The sequence below is a fragment of the Macrotis lagotis genome, chromosome 1 (assembly GCF_037893015.1).
Source record: "Macrotis lagotis isolate mMagLag1 chromosome 1, bilby.v1.9.chrom.fasta, whole genome shotgun sequence".
NCBI lineage: Eukaryota > Metazoa > Chordata > Mammalia > Peramelemorphia > Peramelidae > Macrotis > Macrotis lagotis.
Window position 1 is genome coordinate 62381332 of NC_133658.1, and position 18579 is coordinate 62399910.

An 18579-nucleotide genomic window follows, 5' to 3' on the forward strand; every position below is an offset into this window, starting at 1 on the left:
TAGAGTTGCTGTGATTTAAGTTTCTTCCTGCTGTTCAGTACAGTTTATGGAATTTTTTTTTTAACCTGAAAACCAATGGAAGGGTTGAATTGAAACTGCCCTTTCTGTTTCATATATGAAGTAAATGGTTTGTTTTTGGGGGCTTAGAGTAAGGAGACTGATGAGTCCTAGAATGCTGTTTGGCCTCTCTTCTGATATTACTTTGGTCTAGATTGAAGGCCCCTGAGTTGGACTCATGTCCCTTCTCCCTTACAGCATAGGGCTTGCTGGGGCGGGGGGTGCCAACATTGAGTTCAGCCTTGCCTTTCTAACCTCATAACACACACTGGGTACCTCCCTCCAGAGTGCAGAATTCCATCAACTATGGCTGTAATTTTTTAATTGGAGGCTTCTCTGGGCCTCTGTCTTGCCATGGGCCAGTGTGCTGAGATTTTCACTCTCCAGGGGCTTTTCCAAATACACACACACACACACACACATACACACACACACGTATATATGTAAGGAAATAAGAAAACATAAGACTAGATCACCCCGTGTGTCTACACAGGAAGAATTGCAGCCTCCAGATTTTTCTGTTTAAAGTCCAACTAAAAACCCATTGAGTAACTTTGTTGTAATGGAGTTTTATTATCATGGATTTGTGGCTAAAAATCACCTCCCTGCTCTGTGGAACCTGACAAAGATCTGGTGACTTGCAGAGAGAAGGTCTGGACTGAATTGGCTGGGGATAGTCTCCTCTGAGTGTGTCAGCACCATAGGTGTGTGTGCACATGTGTGTACACATGTATAAGTATATGCTTATATGTGTGTAAGGGTATACATGGAGGCAAATGTGGGTCATCTTTTCATTTCTCAGTTTTCCTTCCCTCCCCACAGTCTTCCTTTTCTTATCCCTTCCCTTCCTACTCTCCCCGCTTTTCTTTGTTCTTTTTCTCCCAGTTCTTGTACCACTTTTTTGGTGTCGGGGTGGATGACTGGAGAATTGTTTAGTTTGAAGTGGGAGGAGTGAGAAGAGTTACATATAATTCAGCCTTCACTGCCCAAGGTACTATATATAGGCTTGGGCATGGAAAAGTACAGTCCCTGCCCTTAAGGAGGAGGCTATGGTCTACTGGGGCACTACAACTTTGCAGACAAGTGTAATCCAAGATAAAGCATGATGGAACCTAATGAGAGATCTAGACACAATGTTCTAGGAAGTGTTCAAGAGGAGGGATTGGAGAATGCCTCGTGGAGGAAGTGGAATCTGAGTTGAACCTTTAAAGAGCAGAAGTGAGGAGGGATGACTTGTGCAAGAGAACAGATACTGGAGATGGGCACTGAAACTCTAGGAACCCAGAGTGGGTGAGGGGCAATACAGAGTGGAGAGAGTTTGTCCATCCTAGACTAAGGAATTTTAATTTTATTCTAAAGACAATAGGGGGCCCACTGAAGGATTTTGAGTGTTTAAGTTTTTTTGGTAGTAGGAGGACTTTTGAAGGGAAAGGGTAATTTGCATCTTGATGGGACACAATCGTTAGCTCTCTTCTCTTTTGGACAGTACGAGCACTATTAGAGAGTGACTGTTATGTACAGTGACTAGAGAAGGCACCTGTATATATGAGATTAGACTATCTGTTCTATAAAATTTATTGCAGTCAGACCGACAAAACTGCTTTTTGTAACTTTGTTAGCATTTGGGAATATATTTATAGATTCTGACTTTGTTACACTATTCATTGGAATGGGAGTTTACGTTCTTAATCTTGGGATTTTGGTGCCTAGGGGTCAGTGGAGTGGTGTGTTCCCTAGAGATTATGATCAAAGATTAGCCATGGGTTGCCCCATTCCCTTTTCTCTGAAAGCATCTTTTACCCCAGAAGTTACCTCTGGGCTCTGTTTAGTCATTCCTTTTTGCTGATCCTTTGCAACAGGTAGGTGTAGTAATAGGGGTAGGTATAGTAACGGAATAGTTAAAGCAACTTGACTCTACCAAGTAGTGTTATAGTCCTTAATGGGTTATGAGCAAAATTCCCTGGCTCAAATTTTGACTTATTTCAAAGCCAAGGGGATGCTTTTCCTGAAGTTTTTGCATTCTTGGTCCCAGAGACTTTACAGGTTTTTCTCTAATCTTTTATTGCCTTCTGCTTCCTAGAATAGTCTGTGAGATAACTGTGACAAAGTTCTGCCTCAGTGGGAGAGGAGGCTGACTTTTATTCTGTCTGATAGTCAGAAGATGTTTGAATTAAGTGGTCATCATTGGGAATTTAGTCAAACCTTCTCATTTGTCAAATGAGCAACCGGGGCTCTAGAGAACAGGTAGTTACACCTGATACTGCTATTGAAGATAGTGGGAGAGGCAAAACATATTGTTTTGGGCATTTCCCAAGTGCCCAAGACCAGGGTTTGAGTTATTAGAAAGAGTTCTTCTGGAATCCTGCTATATTGGGTTCTTGTTATATTATTCCTCTTGTTCTTGAAGTTGTGGAAGTGAAGATCTTCTCATGGATAGCAGGACAGTCATGTGAGATAGACCATGGATTATGTTCTCCTCTAGGTCCTCAACATCAGACTTCTCTTGCCTGGGAAATGGCTCGTCAGAATCATTTATTAAATAAAATCATTGGAAGGAATAAGTTCTGACATAATTCCTTCTAGGCCTCCCGTGGTTTCAGTTTGTTTTGTATAATTGCTCTATTTTTAGTTTAAAGATTTTTAGTATTTAGTAGGTTTGGTTCAGACAACAAATGGATCTCAGCAATTTTGTTTGCTTTGGTGGGGTGGGCAGATCACTCAAGCTGCCCTGGTCCTAATTGAATAATTCCATGTGACACGAAGCTGTGTTTTTTATCCATTTATCCATTACTAGTATTCATTGAGTGCTTACTATTAGGTGCCACTATACTAATTGAGGTGCTTGTGTGGATAGGAATTTGTCCTATCAGTAGCTCTTTGGTGGGGGGAGATTGATTTACTCTTATGTTTTTCTGCACATACCCACCCCTCCCTAAAAAAAATCAATTTATTTATTTATTTATTTTAGGTTTTTGCAAGGCAATGGGGTTAAGTGGCTTGCCCAAGGCCACACAACTAGGTAATTATTAAGTGTCTGAGGCTGGTTTTGAACTCAGGTACTCCTGACTCCACGGCCACTGTGCCACCTAGCTGCCCCTACTGTCTGTTTTTGTCATTAACATATCCATCCACTTGTGGTACCCAAGAGATTGTTGTAAGTGTTAGAATAACCACTGACAAGCTCAGTATGACACTTGTCCTTACTTTGTGACCCTGGACAAGTCATTTAATTTCTTAGGGTCTCTATTTCTTCATCTGTAAAGTGGGGATAAAATTGCACTTACCTCACAGTGTGGTGGAAGGGACCAAGTGAGATGCTGATAGATGGGAAACTCCCTAAAATGTTAGATGTTGTCACCCTCCCTCTCATCTGTCCTGGAGAATTGGGCATGGAGCCATAAGACCTGGGCTCAATTCCTTCTCTGCTGCTTATCACACATGACCAGGAGCATGTTGTTTTTCTTCTCTAGGACAAATTTCTTATCTGTGAAATGACATCTTCCAGGGACGTTTTAAGACCTGTGGACTCAGAATCTGATGTATGTTTGCTCTCTCGGGCTGCCGTAGCCCTTTGACCTAACCTGTCATGTCTGCTGGGCTCTTATGAGCAAATATGATTCAAAAACAGTGAGCTTCTTGAGGACCCATTTAGCCTTTCCATAGTGCCAGGGCTCAGGTGTCTAGATGCTGATGGTTCTGGTGTTCTTCATCTTCTGGAAGCATTGTTTGGGTTAATCCACAGTGCTCCCTCCTTCTAGGTTCTGTTTTCACTCAGGGGATGGTATTCCTGCATGAATAGATGCAGGATCTTTAGAGATCCTTGTACCTTGTAGATCCAGGAGAAACTCATCTCTCTAACCAGTGACATAAACACAGAGGACTTTGTGTATATGTGTGTGTGTGTGTGGTGCCCTCTCTCCAGCTCAGACTTAACATCTTTGCTGCCATCTAAGGGTCTCCACAATCAGTTTCACTTCTGGGGTTACTTTTCAGCCTTTATTGGAGAAAGTTTTGCTATGGAAAGGGCTTACTAGGAGGAGTTTTTAGCATATTCATGATTTCACTGTAATCAAGGGGTTTTCTTCATTCTCATTCTTCCTTTGCTACTAAACTTGTCTGGGCAGATCATGTTTTTTGTCTTGTGACCAAACTAAAGAAAGAAGTGAATCATGATGGTTTCCAGTGCCTTCTCCATGGCTGTGCCATGAGGGATTCTTTCCTTGAGTTCTGAAGAAGTTGTGACACATTTGTGGAATACTGGACTCTTGAGAAAAGTTTCTCTGCCAAGAATGGAAGTCCCAAGATAGAAACTTGGTGGAGCTTGAGCTCCATAGCCTTCGACACTGTGTTCCCAGCCCCCAGCAGCTGGGGCTCTGGTGACTTGGCACAGTGGCCAGTTTGTGGTCTCTCCAGGAGCAGGTTCAGACTGAATCATTCTGGTGTGCTCCTGGCTGAGTGTACATACACACACACACACACACACACACACACAAACACACACACAGGGTGTTGTAGTAGTAGTAGTAGTAGTAGCATCTGGGGAATAGATTTGTTAGAAAAGGGCTCAGATCATCAAAACAAGATTTGATTTATCGGGATCTTTCCAAAGAATACAGAATAAGCTTTTGAACTGCAATGTATGTATTTTTAAATGACAACTAGAGAAGTCTCTGGTAGACAGTGTTTATTATGTTGTTTTTAGTTTTTTTAGTTTTTTTGTATTTTTTGCAAGGCAAGTGGGGTTAAGTGGCTTGCCCAAGGCCACACAGCTAGGTAATTATGTGTCTGAGACCGGATTTGAACCCAGATACTCATGACTCCAGGGCTGGTGCTTTATCCACTGCTCCACCTAGCCGCCCCTATTATGTTTCAATAACCTCTTCCTCCCTCCCCCTAAAAAAAAATTTACTTTTTTGTGTTTACTCATCTACTTGTGGTAGTTTGAATTTAAACCCTAAAGCATGGGTTTCCAAGCTTTTATCTTCTGTGTCACCTGGCCCTATTAAAAACTTGTCAAGGGCCACATGTCGAATTACATATTTATGACTACAATATAACCCACATTGTCAATGAATATAATAATAAAATAGAAAATGCTGCACAAATGGACTTTGTGTCAAAGGTTGACATGCCTGCTCTAAAGCATTGATAGGAAAGAAGAGAACAGCCAGTCAGTTTCTGAAGATCCTAAATTTGTTTAGAAGATTCGATGACATCATTCTTGGGTGATTAGAGTGAGTTAAAGAATATATTATTTTGGTTGTTTTCCCTGATTTTCACATCACCTTCATTTCTAGATATGTCTTTCCTGTGTGGCCCTACCTCACTAAAAGTCAAATCACTTGTGTTATGGCATCACTTTTCTGATGTCTTGGTCCTCTTTGAGAATGAAGGACAAACAACAAGAGAGATTAAAAAAGAGAAAGCAAAAGAATTCAGCAAAAATAATCCACTCTTTCATCTGACAGCATATGGCAATGTTTGATACCCTAGTACTTTTCTTGGTCACGAGGGGAGGGAGCTATGTTTTTTTTCAGTTCCTCTCTGGGGCTAAGTTTGATCATAATATTTACACAGAATTTTCCCCCCCCTTTACACTGTTTGTCATTGTGCACATTGTTTTCTACTCCATTCTGCATCAGTTTATTTCTACCTCTCTGTGCTTCTGAATTCTTCTGGTTCATCTTTGTTGTGGTTTACTAAAAATCCCACTATATTGATATACCTCAAGCTTGGAGAGTGAATTTTCTTTAATCGTTCCCTTCCTGAAGGAATCATCTTGATTTAGTGATGGATAGTCCGAAATTCTAAGATTAAATTTAAGGTGATGAGCTCATAACTTTATTTTAGTGAAATGGTATAAGCAGGAAACTTTTGTTATTGTAATTTGGGATTCTGTCACATAAATCAAAAAGCACAAAACCATTTATTCATTTTCTTGGCTTCTTGGTATAGGGTTTGGATTGATCTTATGGCCAGCTGACCTGCTCTTTTCACAGTGACTTTGATCCTTAGATCAAAATCTTATTTTTTTAAATTAAGATTTTTACTTTTTTGCTGTTCTGTAATTGATGAACATGATGAAACACGAGTATTTCCATGTCTACAGATTAAGAAAAAAACAGGAATGTATATAAAACTATGGCTGTTACATAGAAAGTGCATTAAGAAAAAGAATATAATAAATTCAGCATGTTGGTTTTCAAAGCTCTCTTGCTTGTCTATCTTGGAAATACTGTGAGCAGTTTCCATGTAGAAATATTTGCTGTGCATTTTAAGCACTTTCAGCTTTTTTTGACTTTTTACTCAAACTTCCTGACTATTCAGGAGCATATGTTTCATCTTCTTATTGCTTCCATAACCAGGGCTAAGTACCAAGATTTGATCTGTGAATTGGTCATGAGCTCCCACTTGGTTCTATTAGTACCCCAGTTTTATGCTAATTTTGCTTGATCTTGGCACATCCCCCTGGACTAGTGCTAGATGAAGCTCTAAGTTCTCTTCTTGACCATTTTAAGCATCCTGAGGACAGACAGGTATGCTGATCACTTCCTTAGGGGACCATCAAGAGGACCAGCTAAGAGTAGAACGAACTCTCTCAGTTAGTCCTTTTCTTCCCCCTTCTCATAGCATTTATCCTTGACTCTCATTGGATCAGTTTTTAGAACTAAATAAACCCCAGGGATTGTTTAGTTAAGTGGTGTCCAGCCCCAATGGAAATGTATCCTTGCACTGAACCCAATGACTTAGAAAATCACAAATGAACATTATCTAGGTTGTATGGTATTTTTGTTTCTTTTGAGAACATTTCCCAATATATTTTTATCTGTTTGGGCTGTACTCAAGAGTTAGCTGAAGGTGAATTTGACACTTCTGGTGTAGGTACCAAATTCACCTCTCCAACTTCCTTCCCCTTTTTGCAGATAAGAAAACTGAGTTATAGGTAATGAAGGTAATGAAACTTCATTTTGTTGTTGTTTAGTTGTGATTCCAACTTTTCATGATTCCATTTGGAGTTTTCTTGATAGAGATACTGGAGTGACTTGCCATTTTCTTCAACTTAATTTTACTGATGAAGAATCAAAGGAAAATAGGGCTAAGTGACTTGCCCAGGGTCACACAGCTATCTAAATCCATATTTGAGGGATTAGTCTTCCTGCCTTTAGACCTGTTACTCTATCCACTGTGCTGCTCAGCTGCCCCAGGCTTCTTAAAGGCAGTCTTTATAAACTGAGATTAGACAATAAGGCAAAGAGGCAGTAAATGGCAGAGTCAGGACTCTTGTAATTGTCCCCTGGACTTCCTTGGAGCTTTTGTGCAGTTAGATCTCTGTTCATTTACCTGAGAATGCAGAAGGATTGAGATGTAGGTGGACCTGCAGAAGGAAGTTGACACCTCTGCCTCTGAGTCTCCTTGATCCCCAGGTTTCAATTACACATGGAGCAGTTCAAAACAAGAATCCAAATGATATAGCTACATGAAGTTAGAAGTGACTTTAGCAATTTACAGCTGAGGAAATCAAAGCAATCCATAGTCATATGAAAAATTGCTCCAAATAATTACTTATTAGAGAAATGCAAATTCAGGCATCTCTGAGATACCACCTCACACCTCTCAGACTGGCCAATATGACCAGAAAGGACAATGATCAATGTTGGAAGGGATGTGGGAAATCTGGGACACTAATGCATTGTTGGTGGAGCTGGGAACTCATCCAACCTTTCTGGAGAGCAATTTGGGATTATGCCCAAAGGGCAACAAAAATGTGTATGCCCTTTGACCCAGCAATACCACTACTGGGTGTATACTCTGAAGAGAATATGAAAAAGGGTAAAAACATCACTTGTACAAAAATATACATAGCAGCCCTGTTTGTGGTGGCAAAGAATTGGAAATTAAGTAAATTTCCTTCAGTTGGAGAATGGCTTAACAAACTGTGGTATATGTACATCATGGAACACTATTGTTCTATTAGAAACCAGGAGGGATGGGAATTCAGGGAAGCCTGGAAGGATTTGCATGAACTGAGCAAGATGAGCAGAACCAGAAAAACACTGTACTTGCTAAGAGCACCATGGGGGTGATGATCAATCTTAATGGACTTGTTCATTCCTTCAGTGCAACAACCAGGGACAATTTTGGGCTATCTGCAATGGAGAATACCATCTGTAGCCAGAAAAAGAATTATGGACTCTGAACAAAGACCAAAGACTATTACCATCAAATTAGGAGCGAAAAAGCATTATATTATAATGTAATTTTACTTTATCATACTTTATATTTCTTCCTTAAGGATATGATTTCGCTGCCATCACACTCAACTAAGAACAATGTATAATATGGAACCAATGTAAACACTAACAGAATGCCTTTTTTGGCAAATGGGGGGAAAGAATGGGGGGAAATTTTAAAACTCAAAATAAAAAAATATTTTTCTTAAAAAAATTTTAAAAAAGTGATTTTAGCCTTTGTGTTTGGGGCCAAGATTGAGAATAGCCTTATCCTTCAAATACTGGTTACATTACTGGCCATTATCAACAGCCTGGCTTTCCAACATGCAAAAATACTACTTTTTTCATTGTGAGTAAATTGGTGAGCACTTCAGGAAAGGGTAGCTGTCACTTTTTTATGTTACCTTCTCAGTGGGTATCTCTGATGCCAGCTGACTCAAGGAAGAGGTTTATCCAACACAGAGGACTATTTGATATAATAATCCATGAACTTTATTTCTCTGTTATTAGAAAGAACAGATAATCTCTGGGAAAAGAAAAAAATTGGTAAAAGTCCATCTTCATTTGGCAATTTTTATAGTAGTGTCCATAATTTCCTTCAGGTGAGGGCATCTCTGGACAGATCTTTTTTGGAGGACAGCAGCTTTAGCATGAATGTGACTGAGTCACTAAACTTTGGCTGATACTAAACAAGTCAGGATCTCAATATCTCAGAGCCTCCATGATGTGAAAAAGAGGACCTATGCTGTTTTATTTTTCTTTAAGAGTAGGAAAGAAAGAATATTTTAGTAATGTATAAAAAAACATCATTTGGTGGTGGCTAGGTGGTGCAGTGGATAGAGCACCGGCCCTGGAGTCAAGAGTACCTGAGTTCAAATCCAGCTTCAGACACTTAATAATTACTTAGCTGTGTGGCCTTGAGCAAGCCACCTAACCCCATTGCCTTGCAAAAACCTAAAAAAAACCCAGCAAAAAACAAACATTTGCACAAAAATAAATAAATAAATAACGTGTTTAAAAAAAGTATATTTGGATGGGGGAGGTACAAATGGTCATGAAACAATTTGGTTTTCCAATGATGCTCATGAGGATTGTGTGTCCATGGATGGTACTTGAAAAGGGGCCAGGGTATAGAGTGATAATGATTTGAGGTGGAAAAAAACTCCATAAATATAAAGAGTAGAAAGGAATAGACTGAGAAGTGGAAACCTTATTTCTAAGGTTCTAAGATTCAGGATGGTATGGAGATGAACAGAATCCTCTCTCCTTATCCAGCCTTTCCTTGTTGGTTTAGCTGGCCTCATGTCTGGGTTTTACTAGATTATTTTAATTTTATTTATTTCTTTGAAAGTGCATTTTTAAAAAAAAATTATTTATTTAGTTTTGATTTTTACAATTTTTCCCCTAATCTCACTTTCCTCCTCCACCCCCACAGAAGGCAGTCTGTTAGACTTTACATTGTTTCCATGCTATACATTGATCTAAATTGAATGTGTTGAGAGAAATCATATACTTAAAGAAAAATAAAATAAAATATAAGAGATAGCAAAATTATATAATAAGATAATGATTTTTAAAAAATTAAAAGTGATAGTTTTGATCTTTGTTCAAACTCCACAATTCTTTCTCTGGATATAGGTGGTATTCTCCATCGCAGATACCCCAGAATTGTTTCGGATTGTTACACTTACAAAATTAGCAAGTCCATTAAGACCTCATCTTGCTGTTAGGGTGTACAATGTTCTTTTGGTTCTACTTATCTTGCTCAGCATCAGTTCATACAAATCCCTCCAGGCTTCTCTGAATTCCCATCCTTCTTGGTTTCTAATAGAACAATAGTGTTGCATAACATACATGTACCACAGTTTGTTAAGCTATTCCCTAACTGATGGACATTCACTCAATTTCCAATTCTTTGCCACCACAAACAGAGCTGCTATGAATAGTTTTGTACAAGTGATGTTTTAACCTTTTTCATGTTCTCTTCAGGGTATAGACCTAGCAGTGGTTTTGCTGAATCAAAGGGTATGCACATTTTTGTTGTCCTTTGGGCATAGTTCTAAATTTCTCTCCAGAAAATTTGGATGAGTTCACAGCTCCACCAACAATGCATTAGTGTCCCACATTTCCCACATCCCTTCCAATATTGGTCATTGTCTTTTCTGGTCATATAGGACAGTCTGAGAGGTGTGAGGTGATACCTCAGAGATGCTTTAATTTGCATTTCTCTAATCAGTAAGGGTTTAGTACAGTTTAGTACAGTTTTTCATATGACTGTGGATTGCTTTGATTTCCTCATCTGTGAATTGCCTTTGCATATCCTTTGATCATTTGTCAATTAGGCAGTGGCTTGTTTTTTTTTAAATTGACTCAGTTCTCTATATATTTTATAGATGAGCTCTTTGTCAGAAATACTAGTTGTAAAAATCGTTTCCCATTTTACTACATTTCTTTTGATCTTGGTTACAGTGGTTTTTGTGCAGAAGCTTTTTAATTTAATGTAATAAAAATTATCTTGTTTGTTTTTAGTGATATTCTCCATCTGTTCCTTATTCATAAACTGTAGAGTATCTTTAAACATAAAATAAAAGAATTCCTGCTTTTTGATTTGAAGACTTTGATGAAAATGGTGGATGAATATGTGATTTTTGTAGGTTTAGGGAACACCTAGTAAGGAGTTCCCTCTACTTAGCTGTGCTAGTACAGGTAGAGAAATTTGCCTAGGGTATTGAGGTTAAGTGGCTTGCTGGGTAGTTACAGCTAGTATTTGTCAATGACTAGATTTCCAGAGCTCTTTGACTGTCCTTTATTATGATTATTATAATTCAAAGTGCTTTGGATTGGCTAATTGTTGGTAGTTGTTACTAAAAGGCTTTTTGTTCAGAAATTTTTGTTTTAAGGAATGGTTCTCTGTGGGGGGGGGGAGATAAAGTGGGAGATGAGAGGATATAAAAACAAAAGATGTGAATAAAAATCTAAATTTTAAAAATGTATTAGGGGAAGCTGAGTTATCAAAGACCCCATTACTGATCTTGGACAAATTACTTTTTCCATCTGTAAAATTAATCATCAATATACATTTATTAAATGCTTGCTGGATATCAGCATTCTGCTGGGGATACAAAAATCAGCAATAGACATTCCTTGATCTGAAGGAGTTCACAGTCACAAATGTGCAAAGCAAACACCACAGGTAAATTGAAAATAATTAACAGAGGGAAGGTCCTACAATAAGGAGGGAGGAAAGGCTTCTGGTAGAAGATAAGATTTTAGTTGGGACTTAAAGCAACCCAAGGGGATTCGGAGTTAGTGTGGAAGATGGAGAGTGTCTAGGCAAGGTGGGCAGGTTTAGGGACAAGAAAGGGCCTGGAACTGATCTTGGTGATCCTTAATTCTTCCTGAAAGGTTGCTTACAGGCTACTGAGAGAATCCATCATCTAACACAGGGCTTTATACATATTAATGATTCAGTGAATGTTGATAAGGATGAAGGATCCCTTATAGAAATTGCTCTTTTTTCCATCATAGGCTTCATCCATGGTTTGATAAAGCACCTTTATCTCAAACTTCCTTCTTATGACACCATGAAGACACGAGGGTTTCTCTAATTTGATAAAGAAGAAAACTTGTACCCATGTTGTATGACTTGACTTGGGGAGTTGTTGGGTGGCTAAAGAGTTTCTGCTTAAGACCTCATGAATAGGGGCAGCTAGGTGGTGCAGGGGATAGGCCCTGGAGTTAGGAGGACCTGAATTCAAATCCTACCTCAGACATTAAATAATTGCCTAGTTGTGTAATCTTGTGCAAGTCACTTTTAACCCCATTGCCTTAAATTAAAAATAAAAAAAAAACTCAGGAATGAATGAACAGGTCACCAAATGACCAGAATCCTTTCTGGTCACACAGTGAATGACTCAATAGTCCTTGCCTTCCCAAAGAACAGCTACAGTTAGTGCAGAGAAAGTCTGGTGGATTCTCCAGTGGAGCTTTTAGCAGGAACAGAGAGACTCCTCAAGCTCTGTGTGTTTGTGTGTGTGTGTGTGTGTGTGTGTGTGTGTGTGTGTGTGTATGTGTATCTATCTGCATGTGTTTATGTGTCTTTCTGTATGTTTGAGATTTGGGGCCAGCACCAGTTGACTATTTGAGGAAATTTGCTACTTGATTTTTTTCAGAAGTTGAAAGGACAGAAGTCTACATTTGGTGGCCTCTGAAGTATATTAAAAAAAGGTAGAGAATATATTTGTGTTAACCATTTTTCTTGGGTTTCATGCTATAATCGAATAGGAAATCTGCCAGCATGAGCAACTTCCCTTTGTAATTGGGCAGTTGGTTGGCAATATTTACATCTCTTATTTGAACAAGATTACCCACTTAGGTATTATAGCATATGCGTTTTCTGTAGATTTTAAGAAACCAGTCTGCAAAGACAGCTTTAGAAAATAAGCCTTAAATGTTATATGGTAGGAAATTGTCAAAATTCTGTTTATCTTTCTGTAACTTTCTGTAACATTTGTTAAATTCAGTAACCCATTGTCAGAATGTCTTTTTTTTTTCCTTTGCCTGCTTGTGCAGATCCCTTTTTTGGTCTTTGGATCATGTCTTGGCTCAGATTGGATTTTGGAGCAGCTGGGACAATTTAGGGAGACCTTCAGCACCAGATCCTGGTTCTGTAGAAGGCATCCATCTTCTGATTGATTGCCAAACAATTTACATACAGTACAATCTGCCTTTAAGAGGAGGAGTCAGATTTCCCTCATGTCTAATCAGTGTTATCATCCATCCCTGGGAATAGTTAAGGACCATTTTCCAAAACAGTCTGATAATCTAGTGTCCAATGCAGACTTCCATTAAATTGGTCATCAAGAGTTGTTGATATCTCATTTATCTGGCATTTGTTGAGCAGTGAAGTGTTCCTTGTAATTTTCTTTTGAGGAAAATCTCATAAGAACACAACAAGGTTTGTAAGCAAATTTTACAGTTAAATAAAACTTATTCTTGTGAGTGCCATATCTTTTAAAAAATTTTAACTATTCTGAATGGAAATCTTTCTAAATGTCTCGCATACATCTCTGCTTTTTTTAAAGTTTTTTTAATACCTTTTGTTTTTATATACTAGTAATTTTTCACTAGAGTATTTCAGAGCCTTCCTTTGTTAACAAAGAAAAACAGTTTAAACCCAACCAATCAATACATTTGAATCTAACAGCATTTGCAGCATTCTACACCTATAGTCATTGATGTTTTTACTGAGAGAAGAAAGGTAGGTTGTATCACTTGTCATCCTGAATAAAGTTGATTGTATTTAATCTGAGACTAGTCACCTCTTGGTAAATTTTCATTTATATTGTAGTTTTTGTCTGTTTCTGCTATGTTAATATAATAAGCATAATTTAACTTTTTCCTAATGACTTAGCATCAGCATGAACAACATTTATCCTTCATTTGTAAAATAAATAGTTACATTACCTATCTCGCCAGGGGTAATTGAGATCAAATTTATAAAATGTTTGTTAAATCTTACCTTGAGAAGACTATGTCCAAAACATTCATTATCCTTGGGGGGCAGTAGGCTGATCCTTAAGAGGATGGTATTTACAGTCTGTCCCGAATTCAGAGTCCTCCCAACTTACTTCCTCTGCAACAACTTGTGTTCTTCTGTAAGTCTTTGTGAACCCATGGTTGCCTCTGTGCCACATGACTCAATAGAGAGGTACTTAAGTGGAATGAGTTAAAAGGGAGAGAAGTTAGATTTACAAGCTTAGTTGTGTTCTTCTGGGACTTTTCCTCAAAAGAAAGTCCAGAACCTTGGTGTGATAGTGAAATTTAGTTGTGTTTTCTGGGCCTTTAGAACTGTTGCTTAGGAAACCTTAAACTCTGAATTGATAAGACTTGTGACAACTGCTAAGGTGGGTTTTACTCTCAAGGATCCTTATATTTGAAAGGGAAAGGAGATAGTCATATTATCCTCATTAAGCCTTTAAAAAATATCACCCTTTGAATGGTGTGTAGTTCAGGCTGTCCAAAATATGGCCCTTGGACTTCATGCCAGCCATAGTTTGATTTTTGTGCAGGCCCCCTGTGGGTTTACTAAATGCTTTAGTAAACAAAGCCAAGTTAACCCCAAGCTCTCGATAAAATGGCAAATCAAAATATATTGTCTACTGTTTCAATAAAAACTTTTAAAAGTAAGATTGGATAGCCCTGGTGTATATGGTGAGTGGGCTCATGAAGGAGGATTGTTTGCTCTTATAACCTTCAGACAGGGCCCTAGATAATGTTGGAGGGTTTAGCTAAACTTCAGACCATTGAAAGTCTAGAACAGTAGGGATGCCAGAGAGCCTGTAATATTGGGGGGGGGGGGGGCTATGAGGAAAAAGCATGATCCGTGTGATGAATATCTAGTTAGGTTATGACCTTATTTTCGTGTATCATATCTGGGTTACTTCTGCAGAGTCACTTTCCTGTGGGACTCAGTCATCTGTTTTGCTGTGCCAGTAAGTACAATACCACTTCTTATTGGCTTTCATTTTTGTCAGCTCCTGGGAGCTGCTACCTTTGCTGACATTTAAAAACCAAGATTAGTTGTCGATTATTTGAAACTGGTTAGCCCTGAAAATTGAGCTTGATGTTTTCAGGTTGATAGTCTGCTTAACTAGAATTCAAAGGCTCCCCCAAAAGCCGTGATGCCTTAACTGTTTTTTCTAGTTTATTGCTCTTTCCATTCTCTTTCTTCTCTTCCCCCAGGAAGCTTTCAGGAGGGGGAAGGATAATTGTATGCTAACCAACATTATTTTTTTTTTAAGGTACATGGGAATAGGACTCTCAGCCCAAGGTGTCAACATGAACAGACTGCCTGGTGAGTCACTAGTCAAAAAGAACATTTGTTCTGCTCTCTAGATGTATTATGGGAAGGGAATCCTCTTGGTGTATAAAGCCATGATAGGATTCCTGTCTATCTGAGGCTGTACTCTAGAATAAGATTGGAGGGAGAATGGCAAAATTGGAGATGCACTCACTCATTGGTTTGTGATGCTATTTGGGGACTGGTGAATAATCTGGAATTTCTGATCTTTGTGGGATTCAATTCCAAAAATGAATTTGCGTTTGTTTTGCATTAGTGGAATTTGAACTGTTGATGGTTTCAGCCAAGTGACCTGGGCCTTTTTCCAGTGTGATACGCCTCAGTAACCAAAAAGTCCCATTGGCTTTTATTAACTAAACTTGGGACTTGGGACATGGACCTCCAGCAGGTATTTTGCCAACACCTGACTCCTTTGTTATTCCACAGTGTTTAAGATCAAAGTCTTTAAGTTACTTCGGTACTTGGAATTGAGTTATTGAATTTTCTTAGTAAATGAAATGGCATTAAAAAGTAGGCTATAGGGCACCAAGGCAACTACTGTCAACTACACCAGACCATACAGAGTTTTGGTTTTATTGATTGACTTGTCCTTCATTGGAAGTGTCCTTTCAGCCATTTGGGGAGAACTTTAGGCTGTTATAAATACTGAAGTACTTTGAAAGATAGTGGCAAAGGGGATAGAGTACAAGTTGGAGTCAGGAAAGACCCTTCTTCCTGAGTTCAAATCTGACTTCAGTAATCAAGTCACTTTACCTGATTTGCTTCAGTTTCTTCATCTTATAATGAACTGGAGAAGGAAATGGCAAACCAGTATCTTGGCCAAGAAAGCCCCAGATGGGGTCACAAAGTGTTGGAAATGACTAAATAACAATACTTTAAAAGATGGGTGATTACCTTGATGTGGATAAAGAACACAGCTATTCTACACTAAGATAGCTTCTGTACCAGAATAATTCATCCTTTGTTGGCCACATCTTATGCTGAACTTCTCCCCATAGAGTAGGCTAGGCTGTGTCTGGGATGGCATATGTATAATCAGGAGCTGGGACCAGTTTTGAAGGCCCAGCCAGAGCATAATAGTTCTTTTTTTTTGCAAGGCAGCGGGGTTAAGTGGCTTGCCCAAGGCCACACAGCTAGGTAATTATTAAGTGTCTGAGGCCGGATTTGAACCCAAGTACTCCTCCAGGGCCAGTGCTTTATCCACTGCGCCACCTAGCCGCCCCTATAATAGTTCTTTAACAGAGCTGTAAAGCACCTATGTTATGATGAGGCAATGGAAGAAGGAGCTTGATGGAAATGGTCATAAATAATAAGCAATTTAAAATGTAGCTAGAGAAAACATACATATATATACATATATATAATAGCCAGAGAAGAATTAGTTATGAGACTAGTCTGACAACTGAGCAGTCAGGATCCAAATGTATGTGGAGCAGATGGCAGACTGACATCTTTAATTTTAATGCAGCACTGTAACTTTTCCACTGGAAAAAATGAAAGTGAAAAGTTGTATACTTTTCTGACTAAGGAGTATTAAATCACAATTATTGCTTGAGTTACCTGTCTGTTTTTTGATGAGTGGAATGAGGTAGGGCTTGATGTAGATGTGGAAGGAGGAGTTAAACACAATAAGATTGAGACCTGAATGAAGGAGCATCCTTTAAAAATGATGAAATCCCAAATTTCAAAGAGTCAGTATTCTTTGTTGTTATAGTGGCCGTAATATGTGATGTGAAAAGATGCTCACAAAGCAGAAACCCTCAAACTGCTCTGAAATAGCTTGGCAAAAAATCACCTAAACATTGATGATGATGGTCTGTAGCATGTAGTGGGAAGTGGGAAGAACAGGAAAAGGATCTCTTGGAAGGAGAGTGTGTGTGTGTGTGTGTGTGTGTGTGTGTGTGTGTGTGTATGGGGGGAGGTGTAGTGGGGGGAGTGAGTGAGAATGTGTGTGTGTGTGTGTGTGTGTGTGTGTGTCTCTGTGTGTCTCTCTCTCTGTCTTGTCTGCTATCTGTTTGAAATCAAGTCTCCATTTGACTTTTCTTCAAAGTGGGTTTTATTCTGATCAGTGGTTGCTGACTCCTTGGAACAAACTGCTGGAGAAGAGGCTGGTAGTTTTTGCCTTGGACTGCTTTGCTTTAGGATTTGCTCTTCTCAATCCTGTACTCTCATGTCTAGCTTTGGCTTTCTTTAAGGTGAGGGGATTGGTCTGAGTGGTCTCTCAAGTCCTTCCCTTTCATTCTTTCTGCTTTTACAACTTTTTCAAGCTCTTGGTCAACTCTTGGCCCTTACTTTGTCTGTCTTTACATTGGATGGCATGGGGGAAGATGGGCATAGGGATTTCTCCATAGAAGCCTCCAGAGACCTCTCTGTTTTGCATCCTTTCCCCACCTACTGACATTCATCCCTGGCAGCTTATTACAATCAAAGGAAGACTAATTAGGACTCAGTAAAATGGAAGCACCTGCCCCCACAGCAGCCTGGTATCACATGGAAAGAGGGCTGACTCGTCAAAGTCAGGGGACCTGCATTGGAGTCCTGCTCTGATTCTGGCTGGTCCAGTCACTTTATTTTATTTTTGTGATCCCCTGACTCCTAGGGGTTGTGAGAAAAGCAGTTTGCAAATATTAAAGTTCAGTAAAGATGGAAGCTGCTACTGTGGGACTCAGGAGTAAGGGGACTGTTAGGGGATAGAGTCCAGCTAGTAGCACCTCATGATCATAGGGTTTTTTTTTTAGGTTTTTGCAAGGCAAATGGGGTTAAGTGGCTTGCCCAAGGCCACACAGCTAGGTAATTAATGTCGGAGACTGGATTTGAACCCAGGTACTCCTGACTCCAGGGCCGGTGCTTTATCCGCTGCACCACCTAGCTGCTCCCCCAGGTTTTTGTTTTTTTGAATTTTTTTGCAAGACATGGAGTTATGTGACTTGCCCAAGGTCACATAGCTAGTAATTATTAATTGTCTGAGGTCAAATTTGAACTCAGATCCTCCGGACTCCAGAACCTATGCTCTATCCACTGCATCACCTAGCTTCCCCCACGATCATAGATTTAAAGATCTAGAGTTCTCTCTTTCCTCTTCTCTACCTCCTGGCTTCCCTGACTTCCTTCAAGTGTCAGCTAAAGGCCTCTCTTTCTACAAGTTGCCTTTCTACAAGACTGCCCTAAATTTATCTTCTATCTGTATCTTTTATTTGTAAGCTATTTGCATGTTATTTTCTCAATTAGACTGTATGCTCTCTGAGAACAGGATTTTTTGCCTTTCTTTTCTAAGTGTAGTCTCAAGGCTTAGCACTTTGTCTGACAAATAATAAGTGATTAATAGTTGCTTGTTGGATTAAAACAGGATTTGTTTCAAAGACTCACAACACTGCCTGAGGCTGCTCTTCTTGTGGTGGTTTTTCAGGCCTCTTGTTCCTTCTCCTCATT

General features: G+C 39.2%; 1 protein-coding gene across 5 annotated transcripts in view; it reads left to right on the plus strand.

Moving 5' to 3' along the window:
• The window catches only part of RANBP10 (RAN binding protein 10), a 138124-nt gene that overhangs the window by 7361 nt on the left and 112184 nt on the right, over positions 1-18579 (plus strand). For all 5 annotated transcript variants that reach the window (XR_012471718.1, XR_012471719.1, XM_074202231.1 and 2 more), the window contains exon 3: positions 15092-15144. Coding sequence is in view for 3 of the 5 variants with exons in the window: in XM_074202231.1 (XP_074058332.1) it covers positions 15092-15144 (53 nt within the window). In the remaining 2 variants the exon portion in view is untranslated. The remainder of the gene's footprint in view (positions 1-15091; positions 15145-18579) is intronic.